This window comes from Momordica charantia (assembly GCF_013281855.1).
Source record: "Momordica charantia cultivar OHB3-1 chromosome 10 unlocalized genomic scaffold, Mcharantia_2.0 BLBB01000010.1, whole genome shotgun sequence".
Taxonomy (NCBI): domain Eukaryota; kingdom Viridiplantae; phylum Streptophyta; class Magnoliopsida; order Cucurbitales; family Cucurbitaceae; genus Momordica; species Momordica charantia.
In genome coordinates, this window is record NW_028275158.1 from 20,674,901 (window position 1) to 20,694,693 (window position 19,793).

General features: G+C 34.4%; 3 protein-coding genes and 1 non-coding gene across 8 annotated transcripts; 2 read left to right on the forward strand and 2 right to left on the reverse strand.

Annotated features, from left to right (window-relative positions):
- Positions 1 to 318: 318 nt before the first annotated feature.
- LOC111024943 (hydroxyproline-rich glycoprotein family protein) lies at positions 319 to 2,298 on the reverse strand. Its single transcript, XM_022302767.2, has one exon. It carries the CDS (start codon positions 2,128 to 2,130, stop codon positions 406 to 408), a length of 1,725 nt encoding a protein of 574 aa, XP_022158459.1. The 5' UTR covers positions 2,131 to 2,298; the 3' UTR covers positions 319 to 405.
- Positions 2,299 to 10,405: 8,107 nt separating this feature from the next.
- LOC111024946 (Phosphotyrosine protein phosphatases superfamily protein) lies at positions 10,406 to 15,607 on the forward strand. 2 transcript variants are annotated; one of them, XM_022302771.2, is made up of 7 exons: positions 10,407 to 10,704; positions 10,943 to 11,192; positions 11,317 to 11,439; positions 13,896 to 13,989; positions 14,170 to 14,252; positions 14,338 to 14,427; positions 15,045 to 15,607. In XM_022302771.2, the coding sequence occupies exons 2-7, from the start codon at positions 10,971 to 10,973 to the stop codon at positions 15,432 to 15,434; spliced, it is 1,002 nt and encodes a 333-aa protein (XP_022158463.2). In that variant the 5' UTR covers positions 10,407 to 10,704; positions 10,943 to 10,970; the 3' UTR covers positions 15,435 to 15,607. The 2 variants fall into 2 exon arrangements, with proteins under 2 accessions (XP_087974722.1, XP_022158463.2); XM_088118596.1 differs by having other exon boundaries at positions 10,406 to 11,192.
- Positions 11,727 to 11,832, forward strand: LOC148208766 (U6 spliceosomal RNA). The gene has a single exon (XR_015788573.1). It is a non-coding gene; the product is annotated as a U6 spliceosomal RNA (small nuclear RNA).
- LOC111024947 (uncharacterized) lies at positions 15,599 to 19,791 on the reverse strand. 4 transcript variants are annotated; one of them, XM_022302772.2, is made up of 12 exons: positions 19,540 to 19,758; positions 18,419 to 18,503; positions 18,047 to 18,098; positions 17,897 to 17,917; positions 17,751 to 17,804; positions 17,303 to 17,353; positions 17,113 to 17,175; positions 16,794 to 16,859; positions 16,595 to 16,633; positions 16,370 to 16,492; positions 16,153 to 16,245; positions 15,599 to 15,962 (listed from the first exon to the last, which is right to left on the reverse strand). In XM_022302772.2, the coding sequence occupies exons 1-12, from the start codon at positions 19,628 to 19,630 to the stop codon at positions 15,819 to 15,821; spliced, it is 882 nt and encodes a 293-aa protein (XP_022158464.1). In that variant the 5' UTR covers positions 19,631 to 19,758; the 3' UTR covers positions 15,599 to 15,818. The 4 variants fall into 4 exon arrangements, with proteins under 4 accessions (XP_022158464.1, XP_087974725.1, XP_087974724.1 ...); XM_088118599.1 differs by lacking the exon at positions 18,419 to 18,503 and having other exon boundaries at positions 19,540 to 19,790; XM_088118598.1 differs by lacking the exon at positions 17,897 to 17,917 and having other exon boundaries at positions 19,540 to 19,760.
- Positions 19,792 to 19,793: the final 2 nt, after the last annotated feature.

The following is a 19,793-nucleotide window of genomic DNA, read 5'->3' on the forward strand; positions in this document are numbered from 1 at the left end:
ATATTAACCCACATGTAATACAATGAATATAAATAGTAAAAATAAATAAGACAAGGTGTGAAATCTAAAATCGCTATAAGGCCATTTCAGGTTGAGTAAAAATATTTTTCGATTAGTCATATAAATGGAATAGGTTTTCAAATACATAGGTATTTCATTAAATTAAAATATTAAGCATTTCAAACTCAATTAATAAAATATATTTTCAGCAGCAGAGGATGAATTTGGAGAAGATGAAAACACTTTCCAGGAATATGAACTTGATGATCAAAGAAGAAAATCATGGAAAAAAGAGAGAGAAAAGAAAAGAGTTAAAAGTGGACTAGAAGGTATATCAGTTGAATGATTTGAGTTTAAATTTTGATGAACACTTACTGAAGGATGATAGGATACATCTTTCAAACTTCAAGTTTGCCTTGAAGAGTTTCTACGAATTTGTCCACTGGATCTCTTTATTGATTCAATCCTTTGGAGCCTGATTTGCTCTCTGAATTTGGCAATGAATTCATCAGCCTTTTTATCTACATCTGGTCCTCCATCACCAGCCATACTGCTACTGCCTGCTTCTTCATTGCTCGAACTTCTTTCGTTATCTTTCCTGGTTTCGGTATAAGTTCCTCCGTTTTTGTCCCTGATAAACTCGGTCGCCATGGTGTCTTCTTCTTCCTCGGTTTCCATGTCGTCGTCGGTTTCCATGTCTAACTTTTCAACCAGTTCTTCTTTCTCTTCATCTGGAAACTCAATGGGGTTCTCCTCAAAATCTTGGACATGGACATTCTGATGATCCATCCTCCCCTTCAATTCATTTCCTCCCAATTCTCTCCCTCTTCTCGGTGGTTCATTCACAAGTTCCCCAGGTCTGATTGTTCTTACAGATTTTCCCATTGATTGACTATCAACATAATTTCTCGGTGGTTCATTCACAACACTTGAATTAGGACCAACCATCATATCAATATCATCTCCTGTATCACGAATTGAGCTTCTGGGTTTGCTAGTGAAGCTTCGCCGCAAATCTTTTTGATGAGGCACATCATTATCGTTCAACCAAGAGCTTTGTTTCATTGAGGAAATTCGTCGAACACGTGGTGGAGGCGGAGGTGGCGGCGGAGGAGGCGGAGACCGGTAAAAGCTCTTCTTCCTCACGAAATCCTCCGCACCCTTGCCCTGTAATTCTGGTGACACAGTGGGCGGAGGAGATGGCTTCTTCGGTGTTGGAGATGGAGAGGGAGAAGGAGATAGCTTCTGACCTATGGCATTGGCTCGGGTAGACCTTGAAGTTTGAGGCCTGGAAGACCTAGAATCGATCCAATTCGATTCAGATTCCTCCATGGCAGCAACAGGGGAATACATAGGAGGATTATCAGCTTCTTCTTGCATCTCCATCCTACCCGATCTCGATCGCCATGGAACTGGCGATCGAAGAACGACATTTTCATTCAACTTATCCTCCATTTCTTCAAGATTCACTCCCCCAAATTCCCCTTCCGTACTCCTCTTCGACTTGCTCAATAATCTTCTCGAACTCGCTCTCGGCTTGGATCCAGACACAGCTCTAGACTCATCGAGAAGATCATCGTCTGCAACAACACGAGACTTCAAGCTACGAACAGGCAGAAGCAGAGGCTTCTCGCTCCTAACTCTCTGCTCGTTAACAGCAGGGCGTTCTTCAGCAACAACCACAGATTCATTCCTAAAATACCGACTACTCCATGTTTGGACCTTACTCTCATCAGAAGAAGACAAAGATTCATCATTCGCAGACGGAGTTTCAGGCTCATCATCAAAAACCGACGAGACATGAAGCAATCCAGAAACATAAGATTGGACATTATCGAACTTAGAACCACTAACTTCATTCTCTTTCTCTTCATTTCTCCGGCTAAAAAGGCCGTAAGAAACAGCAATTCCGACGAAAAGAAGGTGCAGAAGCTCCCAGCTTCTGGTCAGCAAAGTTTGGTTGATGAACTCAGGGGCTCGGGAGGGGACGAGAGGGAGAATCACTAGAAAGAAAATCGCCGTTAAAACTTTGTACAAGACATGGCTATGGAACTTACTTGGACAAGCCTCAGCCTGGCTCTGCCGCAGCGCGAGAGTTGGGGATTTGGCGCGAATCTCAGTTTCCGCCATTGAAGAAGGTGTGAGAAAAAGCTTCTTCTTCGTTGAACGGGCAATGGAGTCGCGAAGAAATCCAGAGGAGAAGACTTAATGGCGAAGGAAAAGGAGAGAGAGAGGGAGAGAGGGAGAGAGAGAGAGAGAGAGAGAGTTGCAGAGAAGGGGAAAGGATTTGGAGAAGGAACAAAGAACAATTTGAAGCTAATTTGCTTTAAACTACTTTTTAACTGTTCCTTCATTATTGACGAATATAGCCTTCTCTTTATTTTTTTATGCCCATTTGATAATTATTCGGTTTTTTTTTTTTATAATCAGGAGTTGAAGCTTTACTCTATACTCAGAGGCACCCGTGTCCGTCCTAGAGCTCGAACCTGAGAGACATCGAGTCGGATTTATTGATATTAAGTTCACTAAACGATTCGAACTCGAGATCTCTAAGTCACTGTGACGAAGAGACCTTAAGCCTTTGTCAACTAGACTGCAATTCTTTTTTCTTTGTCAAAAGACACTTTTGGTGATGTACTTCCATTGAATCAACGATTTAGTTAAACTTTAATTTGTAACAATTTGCCAATCTGAGCATATCTCAATTAGTCAAGCACATGTCTTCAACTAAAAGTCCGTGAGTTCGAATCACTACCACAACTTGTTGTACTAAAAAAAATTTATAACGATTTAGTCGATGTATTTTCAAATTGGTAACAATTTACTTTTTGAACTTTAGTATGCAACAATTTTATCTCTATAGTTTAAAATTTGTAAGAATTTTAGTCTGTACGGTGAAAAATCTTATCAAGGTTAAGTGACTATTTTTATCATAGGACGATTTACTTTTGTAATTTATAAACAATTATTCATTAGTTTGTTGATTTACATATATAAGAAACCCTATTAAATCTTAACAACATTTTTCACACTAAGAACTAAATAGTTGAAAACTTTGAACTACAAAGACAAATTGTTACTTATTAAAATTTAAAGGCTAAATTATCACCATTTTGAAAATACAATGACTAAATTGTTGCCATTTTAAAGGTACGAGGACTAAACTGTTACAAAGTAAAATTTAAGGACTAAATTATTACTTTAATAATAATAGTACAAGTTTCAAAAATATTTTTTTTAGCCAAAGTCAAAAGTACACAAAATTTGTAAAAATTTAGTACATCGATGGAAATTTCGATGTCTCAATTTTATAGAAACGTCGATGAAATTATTGGTAAAATGTTGATGTCGATGAATATTTTTCAAAAAATTATAAAATATTTACATTAATAAAAAAGTATTTTACCATTTTTAAATAAGTTAGAAACTATTACTATTAATATTATGTTCATATTATTGATATGTTGTTGCTATATATATTTTTATATTTTGTCGATCTTTTTTGCGATATTATTAAAAATGTTGATTTACCTCTCATGTCAATATCGAACTCGTAAACATATAGAAATGTCATGAAAATATCAATACGTCGATGAGAATTTAGTACCCTACTCCGAAAGAAACTTGAAAATTCTAAGAAAAATAATGGTAAGATGAAAAAAAAAATTCATTATTCAAAATATATGGGGATATAATTGGCAATAGGAAAAAAGGGAGGGGCAAATGGGTTGCGTAGGAGTGGCCAGGATTCTTCTTTTGGACTGCTTACGCTAGTTTTTGCAACTTCATTATTTTAATAAAAATAAAATAATTATTTTTATAATTTTTTTTAAAACTTTAGCTTTGTCTTACTCAGCCTCCTCTTAAAGACCACGCAGAATTTTTTAGGTTAATTATTCTTTCTAAACCATTTTGGGAAGAGTTTTGTTTTTTTATAGTTTTATTTTTAAGCACGAGTGAGAAATTTGAATTCACTCCTTTGGTCGGAGATATATGTCTTAGTCAATTAAGCTACGTTCAAATTAGTTTGGAAAGAGTTGCAAATGGGTTCAATTCGATTTTATATCTAATTAATTAAATCGGTCGATTTGGTCCTATATATCATGTAGACAAAATGGAATTGGGTGTGTGAAAAAAATTACACGAGTTTAGCTTGATTTGAGTAGATTGTTGCATGTTGATTAGGGTGATTTGGTTAGGCCAAGGATTATGATATTTTGCACATATTCTAGGTTAATTGTTTTTTCATATAGTTAGTTTGGTCAAGTTCGATATGGTTTTGTGTATTGAACTGGTCGAACTTATAGTTTTGATTTTATACGTTCTAGGGACTAGACTACTTAAGTATGGAAAATAAATTGAGTTAGTCCATTCGATTGGTGTGAATTTAGTTTTTTAGATCTAAGGTCATGTTATGAATAAATTGCCACAGATCTTGTAGATCAATATATATGTTTTTGAGATCGATTGAACCAAACTAAGAGGATTTGATCAGTTGATTAGATGACATCAATTATAGCATGCTAGTTAGATTAGTTTTAATGGGATTTCGAAGAATAGGATCATCACTTCCTATCTATCTTTCTGCTCCTTCGTGCAAACTTACACATACGTTATGTTCTTTCGAACTACATTGAAACCAATTTCACAAGCAACTGATGTTGTCTCATCTCTGTGTTATACTTCCAATGAGAACAAACACTGATTCACGTGTCAATTTTTTTCATTAGAAAAGTCACGTTAAACAAACCGAACGAAGCAGCTGACCAACATTTTTGTGACCCACTTGAATTGCTTGGGATGAGAATGAGCTGCCATTTTTTTTTCTTTTGTACTAAAAGCATCTAATGCATAAGGAGAATCCAACAATGGCTGAGGAAGAAAGAAAGAAAGTTGAGGGGTTTTATTCTTTTTGTTTTACACAATATTGTATTCAAACTTAGGCCAATGGAGGGAAGGAATTGTCTTGCTTTTTGAAAATTCCATGGCTTCTTCTTGCCATTCAAATACTTTCTAATAATTCCTCCCCTCAATGGACAAAGAATCAAAGAATAATATATTCTATTAAGTTCCATTGGATAATTTGATAGTTTTTGTGATAAGAGAGAACTCTCTATTTGTATGCTTTTTTCTTTTTGGAACTTATTCAATCAATTTAATAATGTAATGAATGAGATCATTGATGTTGTTGGATTGTTATCTCGAAAATTTATCGTCATTAGTTTATTCATCTTGCATAATTACGTAAGTATTACATCATCGAGTAGTTAAGAGAACCATAGAGTAAATGTGCAATAAAATAATGGAGTTTACCTTATTTTTCTCGATTTATTTTTTAAATGTTTGGATTTTAGTTTTGAAGTATTAAAAATGTTTTTAGTCAAGTCTATAATCCATTTTTGACTTTGTATTTCTTGTCCTTAGGTCTAATGTTTCTTTTTTTCTTTTTTCTTTTTAAAGTTATTGGGTAAGTTTGTAATTTTCCTAAAGGTTTAAGTTGTGTTTTTGTCATCAAACTTTCATAAATATTTCTTTTTCTTCTTCCTACTTTCAAAAAACATTTATTTAAATCTATAAAAGTGTGTTTTGTTGGTGATTTGAAAACATAAAATTGAAAACAACGTAAAGTAAAGTGAAAAATATAGCTGTATTCTTTAATTTTCAATATTTTTTTAATGTGTTTGATATCATATCCTGAAAATTGAATTTCAATTTAAAAAATTATCAAATTTATGTTTAGTAATATCTTTGTAAACTAGTGGTATTTATAACTAAATATTTAGTTCTATCTCAAACATTATTAATTAATTTATTAACATTTTTGTTATAAATTTTGTAGAGTTATTATTTTACAATAATATATCATTTATATTATATTATATTTTACCTGTTTTAATTTTAACAAAAATGAAATGAGATTATAATATGAAATAATATATTTATCAAAGGTTAATTTTTTATTAATGCAACTCTACATTCTAAAATTTCAAATTCAAAATTTAAAAACATTAAAAACATTAAAATTTTGTTTTTAGAATTTCCACTATTTGGATCCTAGAATTCCAAAACAGTTTTAAAAAATAAATATGTCAAATACATATTCACTAAATTCATTCGGTACAGGGAATCTGAAAACAAAAAATAAAATCTAGATAGCATACCAAACAAGCCTTAAACTTTCATAAACAATCATTGGATTGATAGAAATCTAAAATCCCTTGTTTCCAAGTTTAACGCCAAACTTAATACATTGTAAGTTGCACGATGAAAATTAGAAACATTGACTAAATCAGATATTTATGTAAAATTTAGTGGCAAAAATTAAAAATATCGTAAGTATGACTAAAATGATATAAATAGTTAAATATGAACGAAAATGTTCTCATGGCTTTAAATTTTGAGATAATATCTTGGGAGGGCTGTTTTAAAATCGTATTTACACAAATGTCTTCAATTTTCTAAATTTACACTTTTAGATATTTTGATGTAGAATTTTATTCTAATACCCTTTCTACCCTTATTTATTGCTTTTTAATATATTATAATTTTAAAATTTAAAAGATTTGAATCCTTAATTATCTTATGTATATATGAGTATATATTGTATATGTGACTATATCTTATGTGTATATATCTTATATATATAAGATATATACACATATATCTTATAGTTCTGTAGAAAGGGTTCTCCATACCATTGGTAATTATTAGTCTTCCGTTAAGATTGATATATATGGGGATATATTTTGTGTATGTGTATAGAAAATTGAAGTTCTAAATGTCTCATAGTCTTAGTATTCCTGATTATATTCGTATAGATGGATATATATGTTATATTATATATAGTATAAGATATATACACATATATCTTATAGTTCTGTAGATAGGGTCCTCCAAAATTGAAGTTCTAAACGTCTCATGGTCTTGACGATTGTTATTTTTGGATTTTGGGGATTTCTGAAGGTTTTCAAATTTGGGGGATTTTGGGATATTGTTTCAAATCTTTGTCAATTTCTTTCTTACAAAAGCCTCTGTAAAATGGATGTTTCATTTTTTTTTGTTTCTTTCTGTTGGGAGATTTTTAGACGGGATTTAGAGATATTTTAGGAGGTTATGATTTCAATTTTGGGGAATTTAAGGTTTTGTTTTTAATGTTTTGGTGTTTTAATTTGTTTTGGAAAATATCATTAACCTAAAATTATGTGATCTAAATTATAACCTTCCAATTAATCAATTCTGTAATTTGTAGATACAATAGGGTATTTAAGTAATTTATGTGATGAGTACAATCTTATTCTATACATTTCATCCTTTTATGTAATTAGGATCTTTAAATAGCCCATCAACGTACTAATCCCTTAAATTTTAGGTAAGAGAATTCGATGGCTATCTTTTCATCGCTTGGAAATCTCAAATGGGCTTTGGATATTTGCACAAATGGGCTGGGCTTTGATTGTTTCCATGCGGGCTGGACATTTTGAGATTAGGCCCAATTGAGGCCCAATATTAAAAAATAGTGGTAGTCCTGAAAAGGGAAAGCTTAAACTTAGTATAATTAAGATAAAATTTAATAAAACTAGTGACTACAAATTTGTAATAAAGAAAAAAGAGAGAGAGAGACATACACTGAGATAACTTTTATTATAATCAACTAAAACATGGAATAAAAATGTATCGACCGCTCTTGTTATGCGTGAAATTCATTAGACTTATTTGAAGTGATGCAAAGGAAGTGATGTGAGTTGGGATGCTGGACCACTCGACTAGACCAGACTTAACTAGAGCTTGAGCGTTCGACTAGGCTGACCTATACTAGACCTTACCTAACCAAACTAGATCACTCGACCATGCAAAATCCAAGTAGGGTCGGACCACTTGTCCAAATCGATCATATTCGATTGAGTCGATTCATCGAACCAATCCCCTATAAATAAGAGGATTGACCTAGGGCGTGAGGTACGTTCTACAACTCTACTTTTTGACATTCTTAACTAAATATTTTGTTAACTTATACACCAGAGTGTATGTTGTGTATGCAAGTATTCGTTAAAACATCGATGCTAGAGCTAAAATCCAAATCATGCATCAACAATTTGTTATCAAAGTGAATCCATGATTAGTCAATTATGATAAATCCAAAATCCAATATAAAATTTTCATTAATTTTAGCATTTGGATCTAAGCTTGATCCATACATGTCGATTCGAGTCATAAATTAAAATATTAGTTGTCAATTCGATTATAACTTGGTCAGATATTTATTACCATCTCAAATATCGATGGTTCGATTTCTATCCCATAGTTGTTGAAGTAAAGAAAAATTAAAATGTTATCATGTCTAGGTTTACAAAAACTAAATAATAATTTGATATAGATGTCTAGAATTGTTCGGATTGTACTGGGTAGTACACAATTTCAGATTTCGTATTTCAAAAGATTTTTTTTAATACAACATGAATAGATAAACTTTTGTACTTGCCTTACCTATTAAGAATGTCAACAAACTTGAAGTTTAGAAGATAAAAACATCCATCCCCATCCTTATATATCATCTTGTCACAAAATTCTTATAATATAATTAATTATGAATTATTTGGTCAATCTGATGTTGACCTTCAAATTTTATTTATTTATTTAGTACAATGAGTCTCTATTATATACTAGACCTGTGCTTTTAGCCATTTCTAAATTTATATTTTTGAGTAACATAATTAATCATATATATTAAATATTAAATTTTGCCTTTATCAATGTGCATCACATGATATTAGTCCGCAATATTTTAAAATAGAAATATGTGCAAGCATTAGATCATTGTGCTAATTTCTTTTATATTAAATTATAAATTTAAATATTTTATTTGAAAGAATATATCTACTTAACATATAAATTTTAAAAATTTGTAATTGTCACTAAATTTAAATCATTATTATTTATTTAGTTCCTATTACTAAAATAAAATGTTTTCTGCCACCAATTTGAACTCCTTAACTTATTATTATTTATTTAGTTCTTAATTGGAGTTGAATCATCATTCTCACATGTTGTTGGACTAAACAAACACAATATTACACGCCCATTTATCCTGACCACGTCACACCAATTTAGCGAAAATTTATAGCTCCTTTAATTGGTGTAAGAATAATAATATTTAAAAAAACATGTAAGTCAACCTAAACATAGTTTAAGTACTTCAACCCCTACATATTGTATTAAATAAAAGATAAAAACAATACGTTAACCATTGAGACACATGTCATATATATCATTAATTTGTAGTTACCGACTAAACAAAAATATAATCTATACTTTAATGATATATTCGCAAATAACAACAATAAGTTTAAAAGAAAAATAGATTAATAATAAAGATTTTTTTTAATAATGCTAAATTAGAAATTTATTTGTAAAATATACCCCTTTTGAAAAATTTTCAAAGAAGAATGCTTGGAATATTGTAGGTCGATGTCACTTCATCATTAGCCAACAATCTCTCTCTGTTTTTTTCGCGTTTCAAGAGACAGCATATACCGAATTTAAGCAAAATTATCATTCTAGTGGAGTGACTATACTCCTATTCTCTAATCTAAAGATCATGAGTACTTGAGATGTTATTATTTTATTTATGAAATATATTAATATAGTAATTATAAAATTTACGGAAAATAATTACAATTTTCTATATTTTTAATGTAATTATTTTATTTTATTTTTTAGAATTAATAATTATTTATTCTTAAAAACGAAAAAAAATAATTTTTAATTTCAAGCTAAGATAAATTTGAACAAACAACATCTATTTAAATTTATTTAAAAGAGAAAAAAATTTACAATATAACATATTCTATGGGATAGAAGAGAAACAAAATGACATTAGGAGAACTTAAACCTCACACTTTTAGATTAGAAGATGAGAACTTTAGTCTCTTCGGCATAGTGATAGTTTTACTCGAAATTAGTATTAATATAGGTCAAGAAATTATAAAGTGGTATAAGTAGATATATAAATTTTTAAACTTTTAAGTATTATTTTTGAAATAAATTTTAACAACAGCTATATTTTCGCTGTCGAAAGGGAAAAAAAAAAAGAAAGAGCTATGTTTTCGCAGATAAGTTTCTAATTTGCAATATTTAAAAAAGAAAAAAGTCCTTAATAATAGCGTATTTAGTTCCAACACTAATTATTTGAAGAAATCCATCGAAACTTATTGCCCTGGCCCTTCTTCTATTGGTTTACATTCATACAATATCCATTATTTATATTGTCGTTTAATCGGGTGGGGTCCACATTTGAGATTTAAAAGTGACGGCCCGTGAGTCATGGTCCGATGAATGCAAAAGACCCGTGTACACGTGGCGGAAATTCAATGCGCTGCCACACAATATTTATGACCGTCCCGTCACTTTAATATTATCGTTTCGGGCCAACTCGCCGATTCTTCTCCGGGCTATTTGTTGAGCAATTGCCGGAGTCTCTCTCTCTCTCTCTACTTTTTCTCTCTCATCAATCGGTTTTTGGAGAATGTTGTGCCAATGGTTTGAGTAGAATCCAATCCATGGTAGCTTTTCAATTCCGAAGCATAATCTAGGGTTCGGTTCTGGAAATATTCCGTCAACTTTTCCCAATTCGTGTTGATCAATCGCGCTTTCTTCTCCGTCGACCGGCTCTTCTAATTTTTCGGCTGCCGCGTGGTGGAGAATTCTGTGAGAATTTCGTTTTTCTGTATTTTGTTTTCTCCGTGGAGATCTTCTCCGATTTTCCATTTCTGGGTTTGGGTTTGGGAAAGAATTTTAGGTTTTCGTGATGGGGGATGTTAATTCTTTGTATGTAATCATGCGAGTTGGTTGAAACTTTATCTATTTGGGGCAAACGGGTGTAGATTGTTGGTTTGTTTATGCATTCGAGATAATTGGTGTTGTTTGGATATTCGGTTTATTGTAGTCGATTTTGGGGCTTTTTATTTGAGGCTATGGATATTGAGGAATTGAAGGAAGGGGAGTTGCAGACTGGGGAGGAGGGGAGTTATCGTGCTATTGTTAGTGATTTTGAGAGCCAAAGCATCGTAAGGTCTGATGTAAAAAGGATCGCTGTTGGAGTTGGGGCTCGTGTGCTTTTCTACCCGACTTTGCTTTACAATGTTTTCAGAAATAAGCTTCAGACGGAGTTTCGTTGGTGGGATAGGGTCGACCAGGTATGGATATATTTTTTGATCTTGCCAATTTCTTCGCAGTATTATTGGGATCAAAACAAGATAACAAAATAATGCCACTATTATTGGGGAACAAGTGGTAAATGTTTTAACACCATATTTCCAGTTTATATTGTTAGGTGCTGTTCCATTTCCTGCCGATGTTCCTCGTTTAAAGGAGGTTGGCGTTCGAGGGGTGATAACCCTTAATGAGCCATACGAGACTTTGGTTCCTTCAACCCTATATCGCGTAAGTGTCTCTTAAGTCTAGTACTAAATGCTTTCTGTTATATTGGGTGGTGTAAACTTGTCAGTTTCTGACTTGTGAATTGCTATCCTGTTGCTTTTAACTTTGTAAGAAACGATCCTTCTGTATCATAAGTTTGTTCTTAAAAAGATGAGATTGAGTTGGGGCCGGGGTTTCATCTGGAAATTTAGCACGAGAGGAAAGTCTTATGGAATCTCTATCCAAAAGTTTACCATAGTCTTTGCAGAGGTTTAAAGCAAAAATACAAAACTGGAAGAGATGATTCACATGTCCTTTCAAGGACATTTGATAAAATTAGAACGATATAGAGAAGATTAGCATGACCCTTGTGCAAAGATGACACACACAAATCGAGAAGATATGATTCACATCCTCTAGCACCGGCGTGTAAAGAGCACCCCAATGTATACAAGGAGCCATTGAGGAAGATCTTTGAATGAAATCACGAAAGAAATCTCACCTTCTTAAGGATCCTGACCATCCCCAACTTCAACAAGAAAGGAAAACTTGAAGAGTCAATGACCCACATTGAATGATCCCTTGCTCATGGATAAAGTTTGAAGTATGCATTTAAAAGTGATGTCAACTTGTCAATTCTCTTTCTCTGTTGAAAAGATCTTTGAAAAAGTGAAAAATCAAAGAGGGGTCTCTTGCTGAAGAGATGACGGGGGCAATATAATAGCCATTTGCTAAGGAAAGTGTAGTTATATGGGAACTAATCCATAAGAGTATCAAATAGGTAACCACTAGTTATCCCTCTAACGTGTCCGGTTGCCATCCCCAATTGAGAACACTATAAAAGCGCATGGACACGCGACACGGATATGACACGACACAGACACGGCGACACGTCAATTTCCAAAAAAGTTGGACACGACACGTTAATTTTTTATATGATTTTTAATTAATATTTAAATAAAAATTATATATATAAAAGAAAACCTAACTCTAGCCATAATTTTCTCTCATACTGAAGAAGACCTAATTTCATATTGGATAACACCCCCCCCCCCCCCCCCCCCCCCCCCCCACCCCTAACCCATAACCATAGTTTTTATCTGTCAACCCACTACCTCCTACTTCTTCTTCTTTTTTCTCGCCTCCTCTCCTCTCCTCCTTCCTCCTCCTTTATCAACATTGTTGCCTCTTCTTCCTTCTTCTTTGTTCACCTATCTTCTATAAAGTTGGGGAGTACGTGACTTTTGGGTTAATTTTTATTTGGCCTTGGTCATCGGTTGATGAAGAAGAAATAAGAAAACTAGGTCAAAGGGGAAAAAAAAGAAAAAAAAAAGACCCTCGCATGTCCTAGACGTGTCCCAAGCGTGTCCCATTTTTTAAAAATAAAAAATAATTTTGGACATGTGTCCGATGCCTGTCGGTGTCTAACGCCGACACTTTGTCATTTTAAGCGTGTCTTTGCTGCCTAGGAAATATCCTTCCATGGATTTCAAACGGTTATGCAAGAAACTAGTTTTTGAGATACTACTGGTTTGGATGAAGCCCATACGTACTCAGAATAATTTGGTGCCAATTGGATAAAAAGGCTACTTCTTACTGTCGGTTCCCTATCTCTAATCCTCCTTCCTCACTGGGTATAGACAATGTCTTCCAATTAACTAAATGCATCCCAGCCCCCTCCATACCTTTTCAATCCCCAATGCATCTAAAATGTCTTTCAACGGACCTCTTAATGCCAATGAGCTTTTGGAAAGGGAGGGAAAGTAAAACGAGATCGTCACCACCAAACAAGCCAAGGTAAGTCTTCCTCCCTTCAAAAGAAGTTTCCTCCCACGGGAGAGTCTCTTACGGACCTTCTCAACCGCAAGATCTTGTTAGAGAATGCTATAGGGTTGTGTCCTAAAGGCATGTCGAGATTCAAACATGAAGCAAGGTAAGTAGGCTTCAACGGACCCATCTCTTGGTCAGCCTTTGGCCTATTGCAATTTTCACCCACCATCGAGCACTTGTCTCTATTTGCTTTTAAACTAGATAACAATTAAAATGTTTAAAGGTTTAAATTTTAAGAAAGCACTCCTCCCCAACCAATGGAAGATAGTGTCATATCTGTAAATTGCCAATGAGAGAGACGAACATTATTCTCTTTGTACTTCATGAGGTTAGACTACTTAGAAAATAGGATTACTATTATCATTTTGATATGTGCTCTTCAGAGTAAATATGATTATGATCTGCTGTACATTTCTTTTACCAGTTATGAAATTGGTCCGTAATGGAAAAATTGAAGTGGAAATATCATCTGATAAGAGGCTGTTTCAGCTGACGTTTAATGACCTATTGTCATTGCTGCCTAATCATTTATTCATTTGTGTTTATCTCTTTTTCTTTCTTTTTATTAACTTGATTGCTGTAGGTTTTTCCTTATCCTACTTGTGCCTTCAATTTATTTGAAAATGATTCTTGCATTTTTACCATTTCAGGATCACGGCATTGATCATCTTACCATTCCCACTAGAGATTATTGCTTCGCACCTTTATTGAGAGACATTTGCATTGCTGTAAATTTCATCCACAGTATGTATCTTATACTTTATTCATTCTGCTTCCATGCCCAGAATGATCATTTCTGTTTTTTTGTTAGGAAAAGGTAGTCTATGTTTATATGAGAAATATTTGTGATCATCAATTTATGGTGTCAAATAAAATTTTCTGTAATGAGTAATTTCATTTTTTGATCTTATGTTGTTATTAAAGAAAATGCATCACGTGGACGAACCACATATGTTCATTGTAAAGCTGGACGAGGCCGTAGCACAACCATTGTTATATGCTACTTGGTAAGTTTTTTAATGCAAATAAAATAACCTTTATTCTTAAATTCAAAAATCAAGGAATGTATTTCTGAGGCTTTATGGTGTATAGGTGCAATACAAGCAAATGACGCCGGATGAAGCTTATAGTCATGTGAAGTCAATCAGGCCAAGGGTGCTTTTAGCACCATCACAATGGCAGGTATCACTGCAATCCTGTCTGGCTTCTTCCTCTTCCTGATTTTTCATTCTTAATTAGTTCAGCCTATAGATGAAAGGATAATCATCCACGCTTTGCTCTCATCTCATTGTTTCTGTGGTTTGATTTTAAAATTTATTAACGTTATCTGATATTTATTTATTGGCCCTCTTTACTTCGTGGCTTGTTAGCTTTTGTAAGGCTTTTCATTATCTTGAATTCTGCATTTCGACTTCTTAAACTTGTTTTTTACTATGATAATGAATAGTTCTAAGAACTTGGCCATTGGGGATAATTGAGAAAACAGATGCAATTGATTGAACTGAGTCAGTTCGGTTAATTTGAAGTATACATGTTAGTTGGTTTGGTTTTCTAAATTGTAGAACAAAAAAACAGGCCATTGATTTAGTTTGGGTAGATTTTGTGCATTTGCTCCAAATTTGGTTAGTTTTTGTTGGTTTGGTCTTATGTCAGTTCGGTGTTAGTTTTAGTTAAAAACTGACCAACTTACACTCTACTTGGCCGTATATCATATTATATACCACATTTGGCATCCTTTCATCCAAGATTTGACTTGATGACAATTCTTAGCACATGATTTTGGTGGTTTCTAATTGCAGGCCGTCCTGGAATTCTACCACCTGATGGTGCAGAAGGATGTTTCCTTCTGCCACATCAATGATCTAGGAAAGAAAGTGTCGGTATCATCACACGATCTTATCACATTTGATGATAGTTCTGTAGTTGTTGTAAAAGAGTCCGATCTTGAAGGATATGACCAAAGTATCAGGCGAAGTGAAATGGGTGATATCTGGGCAGATTTAAGTATGGTCTGCAGGGTTCGTGTTGCTGGTCATGCAGCTCTGACAAGAATCTCTTGTTTGTGGCTCAGCTATCGAGCAAAACACCATAGCCAGAAGATTTCAGGAGATGATATAGGCGTCGGAAAGGGCTGTTCACTCAGTGCTACTCATTTGGAAGGGTTCAGTGTGGACATCCATGTCTATTAAACCAACTCAGAGGTCACAAGTTTTCTGTACTTAACTCATATATATGTGATAAAATATAGCAAAATATGTATCAGGCAGAATTGAAATTGTTAATATGCATCTGTAAGTGAGATTGTGCTGTCCAATATGTTTTTCATTCTGAATGTGTTAATGAAATTCTCATCTTTCATAAATTTGACTCTTTCATTGAACTTTAACTTGTCTGCTGGAATACATAGGATAGTATAACTTTATATAGATGATAATAGGCTTCCATAGTGAATGGGGTTTGAAAGAACTTTGTTCTGTGAATGATGTTGCTCTTTTCTTTATTGGTCCTTTGCTTTGCTCTTGTGTAATACTATGGTGTACATTGACTTTCCCATATCGACCCGACTGATTTCTTTATCCTTGCAAGTATGGTACTACATACTTTCTCATGTCACTACTGGAAATCTTAACATGTTCTCCGGCAACACTTATGTACTTAACTCTTCCAGCCTTATCCAAGGTTTTCAAACCAATCCAGTCTTCAATGTAGAGTTTTGTCTGCAGAAATCACAAAAGTGGTCATAATTGTACCTATTTATAGATCATCATAGCCACGATAAATGCTGGATGTTGTAAGATTAGACTATTATCGTGTGAGTAAGCTTGAGTAAGCTTGGTAAAACCGTTGGATCGGTTAGGAAATAATATGCATTTTTGTGAAATTTTCTTCATTGGAGTGGTAAGATACCTGTTGTGGAGGAATAGTGGAATTAAAAGCTCCATCTGGGTAGTAACCAAACCATGAGGTTTCCTTGGGGATCAAAACAGTGTCATTCTCAAACTGGACAAACAAAAAAATGATAACAGAGAAGTAAGAGATGCTGTTTAGCTGATTTTGCATATAGGCTAAAGGAAACAGAATCTCAAGATATCATTGACATGAAAGTACAGCCTTCCAAACCTACCATTATTAGCACCAAGTTTTGTAGGCTACTGAATCGTTCCTTGTACGTCAAATTTCTCGCTTTTGGGAGTTCGTTGTTGAGCTTTGGAAGAAACTTGCATTTCTCCAAATATTTTGGTATAGCCTGAAAGTAACGAAAGCTCAACTCTTTGTGGTCCTTGGAGTAAAAAACTACTTTATGAATCGATCGAAGAAAAAGAAGCTCAGTTTAAAAAGTAGTGCTCACGTTGGGTAGTTTGAGATAACCACTGGGAGCTAGATGATCCTGTGACAGTCAACAGAGAGGGAAACATGTTTAGAGCTAAGGGATTGAAATTAATAACAGATTAGAGTTGTCAATGTAGATGGATGGTGATATGAGACAGCCAAATATGAATCTAATGGCATGACTAAGATGAACAAGAAAAGATAGGTGAGAGTTGTACCTGAACGTAATCGCTATAGACCTCCGACTTGATGAGTTCGTCCGCAAGGCGACAGAAAACCGCGTTCTACAGAAACCGAAAACCACTTCAACAAGAAATCTACCAAAACTTCTTTGAGGGTAGAATACCATCCACAATGAAACATAAAGAATGAGAAGATGACTAATTTTATGCCTAACTTGACATCTTTGAGGTATGCTAAAGAATTTAGTTTTGAAATTCATGTGCTCTTTGGTCATACATACTGAACACTCTGTATCTGAATTTCTCAAAATAAAGATCCAGAAACTGAAGATGAAAGGCAAAATTCAGAACTTACACCACAAAGAGGAACAGAAGCAGTACCAGCATGAGGACCTGCTAAAGATATGTAGTTCTTAACCTTAAAACACAGAAAGATATGTGTTAGAGCAGAATGGGCACATGAATGAACTATGAGGAGATAACCTGAAAATGACAGAATTCTCAACAGAATCAAAAGATTAAAAATATCTTAAACAGATTCTGACCGGAGGTCCTCCATCGCAAAACTCGAGCACTCCGCGACCAATCAAGTTACCCTGTTCAACCGAACAAAAGTTCAATTAACAATCTTCTGCAGACATTATATAAAACTGCAAGTTCTAATGTCAACTTGAGCCTAAATCAACTGATTAAAATATATATTTTAACTCAAAAGGTTGAAGGTTCGAATCTCTACTCCATTTGTTGTTGAACTGCAATAACCTCCAAATAAGCCATTCAGACACCAATGGTAAGGCTTATTAACTCGAAAAAAAAACTAATTTGTTCTTGTGTATCATGCAATGTTAGAATTTACAAGATATAGCCATAAGAAAATGGGGCCTTTCTATATATATCTACAATGGTATCGTCGCCCGTGTACTACTGATGAAGATGTTAGTGCATAATAAGGCGTTTTTCAAGTTGTAACTAGATTCTAGTTCTAATAATCACCTGGGAGAGACCAACTAAATTGTAACCATTTTTCAACTCCTCCATTTTCTTCACCTGCATTTTTAAAAACCAAACCAGTCAAACAGCAAGATACTTCAGAGATGAGTTGAACAGAATAGGCAGAGACACCAAGACAACTTATCCACCTTGTCACAAACAATTCCAGCCTGAAAACAGGAGAAAAGCTCAGTTACAGTCAGAAATTTTCACTACCAAGGAAGAATGACGGGCTTAAGAAAAAGTCGGTTCGGGTTCGATATACTATATTTAATTTATTAGTTTCGATAAGGTTTTACCTGTTTCTCAATGGGAATAAACCAAGAGTCCCACACTCCATTCCCGACTTCACTGCAGAATTAGCCATTGGAAATCATTAGTCTTCTTTTGAAACAATTAAAACACTTTTCCAAACTTCTATGATGTTTGGTTGCATTGTCAGGAGTGATTTAAAAAATTATGAAAACACTCCAAATTAACCTTTTTGGAGAGTTAACTTAAAATCAATTTTAAATTACTCAAGACGACACACCTAATTAGAGCTCCTAGAAAAAGTGCTTTCACTGGAAAGTAATTCAGGTACTAGAGGTGCTTCTCTTTAAAACCCTTATTTTCGAAAGTCATCTCGAACTCATTCTGAAAAAAGGAATGATGGTACTATGTAAACATACATGCAATATCCTTCAACTCCAGAATAGTTCCTCAGTTGCTCGGTGAAGTTTCTAACCCCTTGATGTGAGCACTGGTCTCCTATGCCTGCCATGGTGAAATAGAGACTCCAATCACAAAACAAAAACAGTAGAGCCCTTCAAGTACTTCATACCACTGAAATAAAAACTCAGAATACTGGAGCTACCTTATGAGAGATTATTATTCCGAATTTTCCTGGTGATCATAACTATACGAATCTACAATGGTACGATATTGCCCAACCTAAGCTCATGTAGTTTTACTTTTAGACATTCTATCTATAAGGTTTCATACTTGTCCTTGTGTAGATTTTCGAGCCGGGCGGGAGGTGAAGGCCATAATAGAAGATTCCCCGGTAAGAAAGAGAAGAAAAGGATGTCGTCATTGATATCGGCCTCTTTCCCAAATCATTGGAAATCCAGACTAGCTTAGAGAATCATTGTGCTATTTAGCCCTTCATTTTGCCAACAAAGAAGTCATCTTTGACGATTTCCCATCCCTTCTTTGTTGAGCCGCCTCTCTTTGCCAGTCGAAGGATTTTCCTCACTTTTGACCGATACATAGGATAAGGGCCGAGGCAGGGTTGCGCACCTTGCACTCGACAACGGGCCATGCCGATAGCTTTCAGAAAGACATACTTTGGTTGCCTTAACTAAACATCCTCTTCTCATAATTTGAAAAACAAGGAACATACATCTTATTAAAATCTTCCATTCTCCATTAATATATAGTAGAACTACAGTACATCCGTACACAATTATGTTTTCATTTCATGATAACAATGTAGTAGCCATTTTGTTGGGTCATTTTTGTTGAACAACAAACCAATCATCTCACTAAGCTCATGTCGGAATGACAATGAGCAAGGTGCTAATGGAAACATTGACATAAATTTCTGTTCTGCAAACAAATCCACATCCCATTTAACTAGAACGATCATCATCTCCACTGAATCTCAAGATTACTTCAAACACACGAAAGTTAAACTACATCCAAACATCGCAACAGAGCAGGCATAGATTTTTCCCAGAAAATTCAGAAAAAACCCCCATCAGAAAAACTCGAAAAGAGAGGCGAAATGGAGAGGGGAATTAGAATTTACCATGGAGAACGACGAAGGGCAGGGAAATGGAAGCCGGAATCGCAGCGAAAACCAGAAGCAGAGCGAAGGCGAAGGAGAAGGAGAGAGCCATGGGGGATTTGGGGGAGAAGTTGAGAAACGAAGAGATTTATAGAGATTGGAGGCATGGCGTGTGAAATTCACCAGAAGAATTTGGATGGATAATCGTGTCTGAAAACGAGACTTGTGAGTTGTGAGAGTGTTCGGAAGCAGCATTTAGTGCGCTCTCCTCATTG